The 11,738-nt window shown below is 38.3% G+C and overlaps 1 protein-coding gene across 1 annotated transcript in view; it reads left to right on the top strand.

Annotated features, from left to right (window-relative positions):
- Window positions 1-9,445, top strand: part of ETNK1 (ethanolamine kinase 1) — a 31,527-nt gene extending 22,082 nt beyond the window's left edge. Inside the window, exons 5-8 of the mRNA XM_014959546.1 lie at window positions 100-183; window positions 1,612-1,772; window positions 4,366-4,439; window positions 5,654-9,445. Of these exons, the coding sequence (XP_014815032.1) occupies window positions 100-183; window positions 1,612-1,772; window positions 4,366-4,439; window positions 5,654-5,726 (392 nt within the window). The 3' untranslated portion in view covers window positions 5,727-9,445. The remainder of the gene's footprint in view (window positions 1-99; window positions 184-1,611; window positions 1,773-4,365; window positions 4,440-5,653) is intronic.
- Window positions 9,446-11,738: the final 2,293 nt, after the last annotated feature.

Here is an 11,738-nt window from a genome sequence, read left to right as displayed (position 1 = left end):
GGGCCCCCCCCCCCCCAAACTTCAAAGGATACCAAAGGCTTAGGGCTGTGACTTCATTCGATACGGACTCTGATGTAGCTGCTGTTGTGTCTCTCACAGGTGATGTGCAGTTCATAGACTATGAGTACTCTGGGTACAACTACCTGGCTTATGACATTGGAAATCACTTCAATGAATTTGCAGGTAAAAATTGCATTTCTGACGTAAAGCGAAACTGATTTTGTAAAAAGTCATTCTAGTATATTCTCTTTCTCTGTCTGTATATCTAGATACATGTATATAGCTGTTCACCTGATAGTATAAAAATGTGTTAACATTTCATCTTGCAGGCCAGTTATGCCCTTCCTTTGCAGTTCTGCTAACCCAGAACTGGGAACAGCGTGTCCTAAGTTTTGGCGGAGAGATAGATGCAGAACTTGCAGCTTTCACAATATCCTTCTGTGAAATGACACAGACTCAGCTCACTGGAATGAAATACTGCAGATATATATTTTACAGCATAGGTGTATATTGAGAATATGTGTTATCAAGGTTACTCGCATCCTAAATCCAAAACATAGAACTACACCAACTGCTAGTAAGAAAGTTAACTTTATCCCAGGTGAAACCAGGACAGCAAGTTAAATTCTTTAAAAAAACATATTTGAGAGTTTTTTTGTTTTTTTCATCTTGGATGTCTTCTGGGAGTCTGACTACATCTTTAAGGAGCAAGTACAGTAAGAAGACTATACACACAAATAGTTCAGGGCCTTTTTTTTTTTTACCTATGGAGAACAGTTGTGCTTAACCTCTGCTATTTATTTTCTACCCAACCAGTAAAAATCTGATTTTTTTTTTTTTTAAGATGAATTTGAGTGGCTGTGACACAGGAAAGAGTTTAGTTGGTAGGGGATTGCATCATTCGTAAAGCAAGGCTTAAAGAGAATTCCCAAATCCTCTGTGAATGATAGTTAGTGGGGGTGAACTGTCACCAGGTTTGGGACCCCTGACAGACTCCCTGTGGTCTGTGACTAAGCACCTCCAGTATAGGAAGAAAAATAGGACAGAAAAAGATTGGCTATGGAGGTAAGACTTCTAATTCTGCCAATGCGCAGTGGAGGAGAAAGGTAAACTTCTAGTATATTTTTGATCTCAGAAATAATGAGCTTAGTTGGTGACAATGTATAATACATCTGATAATACAGCTTTGGATATTGTTGGGCTTAGTTGGTGACAATGTATAATACATCTGAATTCAGCTTTGGATATTGTTGGATACAAGTCTCTTTTCCTTTTAAATGTGCAATATTTGATGTGTGGGAGGGGTTTTGTTTCATAATGCAAATGCTTTTTATTGAGGCTTCTAAGCCAAACTTGTTGAATTTCAAAATGCAAGTAGAATATGTATGTGGCTGAAAACATATACAGGATAGATCTTCCTACTGTGTGCGAGAAATTCTTGCCAACATGTAACTGATAAAATCAGGTCAAAATAAAACCACTGATATTTGTCTACATTAATGTGTACATGTGCGTAGAGGGTGAGGAGGGGGGAAGTAGTCCAGTAATGTGATACTAATGGTCTTTTTAGACACTGTAAGGTTCTAATAGGTATTTTTTTTCTTTTTCTAGGAGTAAATGAGGTAGACTACAGCCTTTATCCTAACAGAAAATTACAGGAACAATGGCTGAGATCTTACCTTGAGGCCTACAAAGAATATAAAGGATTTGGCACAGAAGTCAGTGAAAAAGAAGTTGAAGTTCTATATGTCCAAGTCAATCAGTTTGCACTGGTAAATAACTGTTGATTGGAATATATTAAATGCTATAGAGAACGCTGCTACTCTGTGAACAAATGTAATTACTGGGGTCTTTAATTTGAGTGCTGTGGTATGTGAAGAAATAGCCTCTTCTATGGAAACTTCCTCTTACGTTGTGTCATAAAAACCTTCTGTAGAATATTTCCTGTGAGAGAGGCGTTGAACATTCAGAAAATGAGCTGAGCTTTTAGTGGGTATTTCTGTTGGCTGTTTATTGGTCTGTCAAGTTCCTGAGTTTGCTAGAGCTTATGGTGGGTCTGTGTTGAAGATTTTCTTGTAATGGTGAGGAGACAGAAGAACAAGGTAGTGCTTATAGACCTGTAAATCTTTTGAGCTAAAAGCCTTTTTAAAGTAAGATAATAAAATTTTGTTAGAGTAAAGCTGGATACTTGGATACTTTGGGGTTTTTTAATTATTTTTTTAAACAGATAATGAGGTCACTCCAGTCTTTCAGTACTACCATAACTCTATCCTTGCCTGCAGCATATTGGCAAGGAGGGAGTTGCTTTCAGATTTGGCTTTGTTCACCTCAGTGGTTCAAATTGTAAGAAAGTGCCCATGAAGTAGCACATGTAGTCTCCAGTGGTTCCCTGAAGTTCTGCTTTTCTGTAGAGTGTGAGGGCTGGCTGTGTAAGTCTGCTCTCTGCTGCTGCAGTTTGTGCATTATAAACTGTCTCCTGTCTGTCAGTCTGTCTTTCCCAGGCTTTCAGTGTAAAAATTTCACTCCTTTGTTCTTTCCCTTTGAAAGGGTGGAGCATGTTAAATTTTGATCTGCCTTCAGAAAATTCTACCTGGCTTTGGTGTCTTGTCCATCAGAGGGGAAAAAAAACTACATCAAGTAGAATTCATGGAGGTAGAATAAGAAACAAATAAGTGTCGCGTTGAGTCCTTGAATGCCTCAATTATGTATCCTGTGAGAAGTAGTTTGGAGGTAAATACCTCCCCCCAACTCTCACGCTGGCTTTATCTGTGTGATTTCTGAAGATACTTTACAGGTTCACATCATTTTTGTTATGCTTTGCCACTGTCCCTGATTTTTTTATAATTTTTTTTTTCCTAGAAGATGTTACAGCAAAAGTGCCTTTTACCCAACAGCTAGATAACTTTATTTTGTTTTCTCCTGAGAAATAACATGCCAAACTATTAATAAGAGGACTAAGGCTAAGAAGCCAGTTTGGCCTTCTTTCAGTCCTCTTTCTGACTAATCCAAGCACACCTGTGTTACTCCAACACTTCTGGTTTTCTGGCAAAAAACCTAATGGTTGCAGTGAGGAAATGCAATTCATGTTCTAGGAAGATGATTGTTTAACAAGCCCTTAAAAATTGCTGGCTTGGTTGGGGTTATTCTTTTAAAATCTGTATCATCAACTGTTAAATTCATCTGTCCCAATCATTTAGGAAAGTTAGATCTGCAATTAAGTAGGCTGGTGGTATGTTTTAAAATATATGGCATTGTTTTGTCAGTTTTAAACTATGGCCATCCTGATGTCTAAGAGGATGGAGTTGTGTTTAGAGATGGGCTGAGCCCTGCTGATAGCCCAGACGTGATACACACAAATACTGCCCCACACTTTTGTGTCAGCTCACGTGGGCAGCTTTGTTAAGAGCAAATGTGGACTGGAGTTAATGGCTGCTGGTGCAAAATGTCAAACTGCTCACTATCAGGCAAAGATACCGAAACTAGAGGTACAAGATTGATTCACACCTACATACAGTAGTTGTCATTTTAACATGTTTTCAGGAGTGTGCATGCGTGTGCCTTCTACACTTCTGGTGAAGCGTTATGTACAAGCTTCAGGAAGCCATTTAGGTAAATAACTGTTTACACTAATTACCAAAGGGAAGTCTGAAGTGTATCACTTGTAACCTGGGTGGTCCAGAAACGTCTTCCCCAGGGAGACTATCAAGCTCATATATTTGTTCATTTAAAGTATGCCAACAGTTGTATGGTACTGTAATCCATAGTTTCAATCTGAAACTGAACATAGGCCTCCAGACTACTTATCTGGACTCATAATGGAAGTAAGAAACAAACAGATCAGAAATTTGTGTAAATGCTGATGAGGTAGAGGTTCTTTTACATAGCTACAGATCATATCATATCATACCTATCCGAGGCGGTAGCAAAAGTGCATTGTAGTGATAATCACCTAAGGGTTGTAATATCAAGAATTAGAAAGGAATTTCCTGTTTGCACTAGAGCTGAATACATGTAGAATATTTTATTAGTAACACTGGAAATAGTCATATTTCTGTGCATTTTTTTAACATGGTATATATCGCTGGACAACAGCCTACTTATTAGATCCTCTATTTCATAAATGCAACATTATTTTTCTTAAAAGCAAACACATGTAGAGTGAGGAGGCCAATGGAGTTAGTCCTCTGTCAGTAATTAATTCTATAAAACTTGTTTAATCAATCTCTTTGGTAAAGAGGTATCAAATAACTTTACAAAAAGATTGGGTTTTGAGAGATCTCTTGCAGATAACTTTTTGTCTGAGTGTGAGAATATGTTTGCATGTTTAGCAGAAGATTAACATTATATAATTTTTTTTTCTTGCAGGCTTCCCACTTCTTTTGGGGATTGTGGGCTCTAATTCAAGCCAAATATTCCACCATTGACTTTGATTTTCTAGGGTAAGTTTGTTTGCTACATATAACCGTAGGATACTTCAGGCTGGAAAGGACCAATGGGGCCATCTGGTCCCACACCCAGCTATCAGAAACTCTGAGGTCTGAGCAACAGACCTGATCTATCTGATCATACTTAAGCTCTTGGTTTTTCAAGAGAAAACAAGACAGTAAAAGCTACCTGTCTGCTTTTTGTTGCTGAAAGTTCTCTAAATGAGTACATGCCCCTGGGTTAAAACACATACTATAACAAGGCAAGAAAGATAACTAGAGGAGTAAATGTTTTGGGGCATTGAGTGTGGGGTGGGGTTTTTTTGTTGCTGTTGGAGAGACTAGGGCATAAAGGCCAAGCTGGTGGGTGTGGTGTGCTACCTGTCAGACAGAAGATCTATGTTTCCAGCTGTGCAAGAGTCAGGAAATGAGGGTCTTGCACAAAAGAGCTTGTTTACTTTTCATTGCATGGGGTGTTGATCTTGGAAATTCCTAATCTTTTTTTTAAGAGTCTTTGTAATGCCAATGAATGTTGAGTTCTGTTTCCTGAGGTGCTGGCCAAGAGGGTTTTGTTTCAGGTAGATGTGTGTCTTTGGCATTTTTTTAAATGGTCTTTCATCAAAACAAGCAGAGGAATTCACCTTTCAGTTGACGACTGTGCAAGGTGATAAAATTCATCATTTTTCTTCGCAAATGATCCCCCTTTAGATTTTTTTTTTTTTTTTGCACTAAGCCAGTTTACTAGGCTGGCTTGAGTCATTTTGTAGAAGAGACAAATGTGAGTTCCTTCACATGACTGTTCTCAAGTAGAAGTGCTTGTTAGAAACCGCTAGATGGCACAAAAAGCCAAGTTAAAGCACAGGTGGTAGAACCCAAAAACTGACCGTTCGAATAAAATGTCTTTCCTGCAATGATCAAGATCAGATTTCTCTGGAATTGTAGTTGTCAGTTGTTGGACAGTCTGTAAGGAGCTTTTGAACGCAAAAACACCGCTTTTGATAATCCCAGAACAGCATCTGTTTTGCAAACTGTAGCAAGCAGGGGTAGTGATGAAGAAGTACCATGACATGGTGGTTCTGTTCTTAATTTCTTCCTTTGGCAGCTGCTAATGGTCAAGATTGGGAACAGGGTACTGGGGCAGGTAGACTTTTTGACTAGTTCTACCTACCGTGGCTGTCTTTAAGGAGTCACCTGCTGTTAACTTAAAATCTCTCTCTCCCTCTGAATAGGTATGCAATTGTACGGTTTAACCAGTATTTCAAAATGAAGCTGGAGGTCATGACGTTAACTCTTCCTGAGTAATGAAGAGGAAGAAACTTGCCAAGTGGATAAGACAACCCCTGAATCTTTTCTGAGAACAGATACTGGAAAAAAAGCTAAACATTTGTTGAAGTTCTGTAATGCTCACTTGGTGGTTCTTGCTTTATAAATAATGCCTCTAAACAGTCCTTCAATGTTAAATTTAATATGAAGAGCATACATACTGCTGTTGATATAAAACGGATTAGAAACTTGCTAAATCTATAAAAAGTTGTAGAAATGGCAATTTAATCCTTCTTTGTAATTTAACATATGTTGTATGTGAATTATTTATTATAAGTTTAACATGATTCCATTGCTGCTTTCATCAGTTCTTGTAAAAGTTGGGTGCAGACAGTGAAGTTGTTCCAAAGGATTTGTTTAACAACTTATTTTATTGAAGTTGCATTAACTTATATTAAAGAAAACATGATCAGAGAATATTTTAGATGTGTACAAGCAAAATCTGAGTGATAATAGACTCGTAAGATCACCAGTGTGTTGTAACTAGGGAAAAAGGTTATGATGATCTTCATTTTTTTTTTTCCCCCCCCTTTTTTTTAAGAAAGAGAAAGGTAGCTTTCTATATGATGGTACTTTTATTTTGTGTGAGAGCCAGACAGCTTGCTGAAATGATAAATAACATTTTGATTTTTTTTCTCCTTAATGTGTTAAGCTGTAGAAATGTGAAAGTTCTGTGAAGACCAGATTCTTTGAGGATATATACCATCATACCATTAGATGGACAATGCGCCATCTCTAACTTCTGTGGGAAAGCTGCTTGTTTATTTAGTGTGCTTTTAAAGCAAAAGACCACTATTCCAAATCTATATTCCTTTTTGAAACTTGAGTCTAAATTTGAACACTATTCTGGTCTCTGTGTTTGATGTGCTTCAGTGGTATCTAGCAGACTGGACTATGGAACTGAAGACTGGTGAACAGAGATCCTGTTGCACTGGGGAGCAAGACATTTAGGTTTACAGTTCATGTGTTGTTGACATTTTTCTGCTTTGTCATCTTCTAACCTTGGATTCTAGTCTTAAATGCTTGGTCTGGTAGTTGCAAACTCTGGTTATGTCTTTTTTTTTTTTTGCTTTTGTTTTTCTGTGGCAGCAAATTACTTTTCAAAGTCTCCAGTTTGAAGGGTAACATGGAAAAGTAGATGACTTGAACAATGGGGCTTTGATCATCACACACATTTTCTTGTTTCTCAAGGCTATTATACCGAGAATGGTCTGGATTACAAAATGTGAATTGAAAAGAAAATGTTTACTTAATCAATGTATAAATCTGAGTGGAAAAGAGGCTTTAAATCTGAAAGGGGGTGAGGGGGGCAGGAGGGGAAGAAACCCACAAGAGAAGAATCAAACCCAAGGATGCAGTGTGGGGTTGGGCAGGAGTGTACTCAGCTCTGATCATACTCTGAAAAACTTTGCACTTTGGTCACATAAGTGCCCACATGTACAAAGTCTGTGTGTGTGCATATACACGTGCAAACACAACCTTACCTGAAGAGTAAATATTATGGGGAGTCTGTTGTACAGACTCCAGCAAAGATATTTATTCAAAATTGCTTTATGGCACACTGTTGTGTGTGTATGTGTATATATACACTCACACATATATACATACGTGCTTTACAAAAGCTTGGATTGATTCAGGACAAAGAAAATTGATGTGAATGAAAAATTTTCACCTTAAAAGACCATTTTGAATGGCATTCTGTTATTTTACAAAAGCAAGGTTTGGGATTTTTTTCCTCTTGTTTATATTAATCTGTTTCTTTTTTATTATTTCTGTCAATACTTTAAAAGTCCTAATACAAATGGGAGAACTGATTTTTTTTTTGTAACTTGAAATTAGATAACCATTTTCACTAGCGTTTGTTAGCTGGAGGCTACTATTCTGGACAAATTTTCTTGGTAGTTAAATAGAAACAAATAGCTAAAATAGACATTTATATTTCCCTTTGTAGCAGTTTTCAAGGATGTTGCTAGAGCTCATGAAAGCACTGAAGACTTTTAATTTTCTGTACTTTCTCCCTGTTGATTTTATTGACATATGTTGAATAATACCCTGCTGTCTTGGTAGTCCCTTTAAGTTCAGTAAGATCTGCTTGGAAGTAAGATTGATAAGGATTTTTGAACTCTAATTACTATTTTCTTCAAGTGATGGCTTTATTTCTGGCAGTGTCGCTTGCTATTTGTGAAATATTTGAGAAAGGCTGTGAAGTTCACTTGGTTCAACACTTGACAGATCCTAACTTTCCCAACAGTTGGCAAAACACATTCCCTTTTCAGGTACCAGTACTATTTAAGTTTGGAGTTAGTGTAATTTTTTTCAGTAGTATTTCTTGTTTTCTAGCTCGAGTAGCAATAACTGTAGGAGCGGCAGCTTGCTTCTGCAGAACCAAAGCTCTTCACGAGTGCAGCTCCATCTCATTCTGGTGGAGTGAAGCTCCACCAACTCCCATAAAAGCACTTTTGAAGCAGACAGTGAATACTGCGAGCTTTTCCTGAGCCACTTTGAAGAAGCACAAGGATTATGGCAGGTTCCAAGGGTTGACTTCGCAGTACTGGTAGGGCCTTTCATTTTGTGTGTCGAAATTTCATTTTACACACTTTCAATGCTGCTTTGCATCAGCTTTCTTTCAAGACAAGTGCAGGTTAAAACAATTCCTGGTAAGTTCAGAGGAAATACTGTAGAACTTTTTTTTTTTTCTGAAATGAAATGCCAGTTACCTTGAGCCTTGTTCCACATCCGTGTGAGCCAGTAGTGCTTGCTAGGGAGCATCTACAGACGTGTGAAGTTTGAAGCCGTAGCTTGCAGTAGCATTGCAGATTATAAGGTAGCTTGAAACTGTGAATACAGGACATCCTGAATGTAAATCAGGTACTAGAGCAGCAAGCCAGACAACGTGTGCTTGTTTCAATTAATTTATCTCAGTCTCTTTAAAAGTAGCAAAGTGAAGATATTTGAAGGAGGACAACAAAAAAATGACTGAGCTCTAGAAACATCCTGTAGTAGTTTTGACTGTGACTTGCCAAGAAGATACTCTGTTGCCTTTATGTTAAGCTAAGGGCATGAATGCCAAAATTAATAATTCTTACTGTAGTTAAACCTATATTGTAAATATAAAGAGGATTATTAGTAGTGGCATTCTTGCACAAATAGCATCAAGTCAATAGACCATAGTGGCCTGGTTGCTTTTGTAAAGCAGAATAGTGTGAATTTTTTTCTTCTCATTTCTGCAGTCAGATCTGGCTAATCCATTCCTAATTTCTTAGGTCACCTAAGCGTTAAAGATTTCTGAGTGATAACTAGTCTTTTCTCACCCGATTTTTAAATTCCTTCATTTACACTTCTTGTTTTGCATTTTAGAAGGACTTACCGCATTTGCATTAACCAGGTCTGACTGTGTGTGTATATACAACAGTGTAAATAACCATTTGTAAATTAGTGTGAATTGTACTGTATCTTGCATTTATGGACTTGTGTATTGCATTGTATTCTCTCCTATTTTGTAGAAATTTTGATGTAAAGAAGAAATCTAACTCTGTGTGCGGACTTCTTTTGTTAACTTGGCCTGTAAGAGCATAATAGTTTTATGTTAAGGTATCCATTTATAGCCTTGGGCATCCAGTGTCTCTTTCTCCCATTAGCTTTTTTTGACATCTTGCTCTTGGGAATGATTCTGGGAATAAAGGAATTTATACCAAGTACTAAGGTGAAGACAAAGTCTGTTCTAATAATAGGGCAAACTGTGTGTCAGAGGTGCGTGTCGTACCTGTGGTATAGAGAAGGCTGTTAAAATCGGTTACTTAAGCTTCCAAAAAATGTCCTATACATTCTTGAATGCTGGTGACTTCTAAACATAAGCATGTTGAATTGAGGTACTCTTCAAGTGTGCGCTCCTGTGGTGACAGCAATTGAGGTAGTTGTGGTAGAAGTCCCCCAGCTTAAATGTTTTTTGGTGGATATAGCCTTATAATAGGATTAGTTGCTAAGTTGTAAATGCTTTTAATAAACGCCCACATCACTCAAATAGTTCATTTTCCTCAACAGTAGAGCTATTGGTAGCCCCTTTAGACTGTTTGAAATGGACCTGAGGTATTTTCCCTGTGTGCCATTCCCTCCTCCTCCTCGTGCCCACAGCCCTACTTCATGAGGGGAAACAAGCATCTAGAAAGCTTCCTTTCCATACTTAATCATCGCTATTTCCTTTCTGACTAAAATTGTGTTGTGTTTTGTCAGTACATGGCTTCCCATCAGAATTTCTGTGTGTAGGAAATCCGTTTTTGAAGAGGTCTTTCATCTTGGAATCACAGACTTAACGCATAATTTTGCCCAAATACGCAACTATATTTCGTTACTGTTGCCTTTTGCTGTCTGTTTTGAACTCCGTGATGTCCTTTGGGCTGTTTATTCTTGTCACTGCTGTGTTTCAGTAACTCTGCTGGAAAATACTGGTGTGCAAATCTCATTGTCCATCTGGCCAATTCATCTTCAGACAGTGTGTCCATCCCATCAGCTTTACCTGCAGCGGATGAAAAGTACATGAGTTTATCAATGCTGACACTCTTAAGTTACTGGGGTCTCGGGAAGTGAGTTTATCCAAAAAATACTAGTCGAGAGGAGGGATGGGCTCAGTAAATACAAGTAAAAGGAAATGATTCACCTGGAAACTCAAGCTTTTGTATGTAAGAAGGTATTGGATATGTGTATTTGCTTGCGTGATTTAAGGACAAGCAAATTGCAAAGAGGAAAGTTTGTTTCAAAAAATTGTTCATGTTTCTTTTAAAGCTATTTGTAACCAACAAAAACTTAAAAAATACCATTTTGTTACTCCTACCAAAAGAAGTGGTACAAAAAATTTGAGTAGCTTTCTGACTAACGAAACTGGTTTATATCCCTGGAATATAATCTCTTTGTAACAAACAAAGGGGAGTCCTTCCTCTAGCTCTCAGAGGAGGTTGACCACATCTCTCTGCCTTTGGCTGTCTATCCTTGATTTGGTTTCATATTTTTGTATTTACTGCCCTCTCGGATGCCTTCTGAGGTGTGCTAGATTGACTAAACCACTGGGATTGGCCGCTGTCTCCCATCATCTCTTCCACACCAGGCAGGCTGGAACTGGGATAGAACAGAAAGCATTTGATGCAGGCAGGCTGGAACTGGGATAGAACAGAAAAAATATTTGATCAAACCTTCAGGTAATGCAAGGCAGATGCTGAGCAGCTGATTCTTTTCTCCCCTTTTTATTACTGGGGGCTGATTGTTTTCAGTAGTTGGGAAGGATGGTCTTGTGCAAGGTAGGTGTTCTGAGAGCCCACCACCCAGCTTTGAAGAAAGGGGCTCTCAGCAGTGAGAAACCACATAGATCCAGAGGGGACATGGCAGAAGTAACCAAACTTTATGGCTTGAAGACCTCTGGGGTGGGAAGGGAAAGGTGTGGAAGGGGTATGTGTGCCAGTTGTGTGGGGCTGCTCCCTCCAAGTGACATGGAGAGACTGGAAAAAGCTTTGTTAGGTTGTTTTTTTTTTTTTTAAAGTGACTTTTCCAGTGGGTCTGATCCGTAGAGATTTTAAGTTCCTGTGGTTGGGAAACCCATCTTGGGGGGAGAGGGAAGATGTCCGAATTTTTATTTAAGAATTAAAAATTTGGAAGAAATCCAAGAGATGACTAAAAAAAAAACAAACCCAAAACCTATGCAGTTGATTAGTTGCAATGCTTCAAGTGTGTGTTGGGCTTTTCTGTGTATTTAATAGTATAGGTGGTGTTCTGCACCAGATTCTTTAATAAAGGATTTTATTATTACTGTGAAAACTGACTGGAAGGGGCCCGAAGCCCCTTTTGATCTTAGAACAGGTGGCTGGACTTCGCCAGATTAATAAACTTCTGGTTGAAGGTTTTAAGTTGGGTGTTTCTGTAGCTTTTTAGAATGGTGGAGCCGCTGTCTCGGGTTCCCGGTGGGGTGGGACTCGCAATTCATGGAGGTCTAAAATGGGTTTGACT

Source organism: Calidris pugnax, unplaced genomic scaffold (assembly GCF_001431845.1).
Source record: "Calidris pugnax isolate Ruff unplaced genomic scaffold, ASM143184v1 scaffold316, whole genome shotgun sequence".
Lineage (NCBI taxonomy): Eukaryota > Metazoa > Chordata > Aves > Charadriiformes > Scolopacidae > Calidris > Calidris pugnax.
This window is presented reverse-complemented; position numbering and strand designations above follow the sequence as displayed.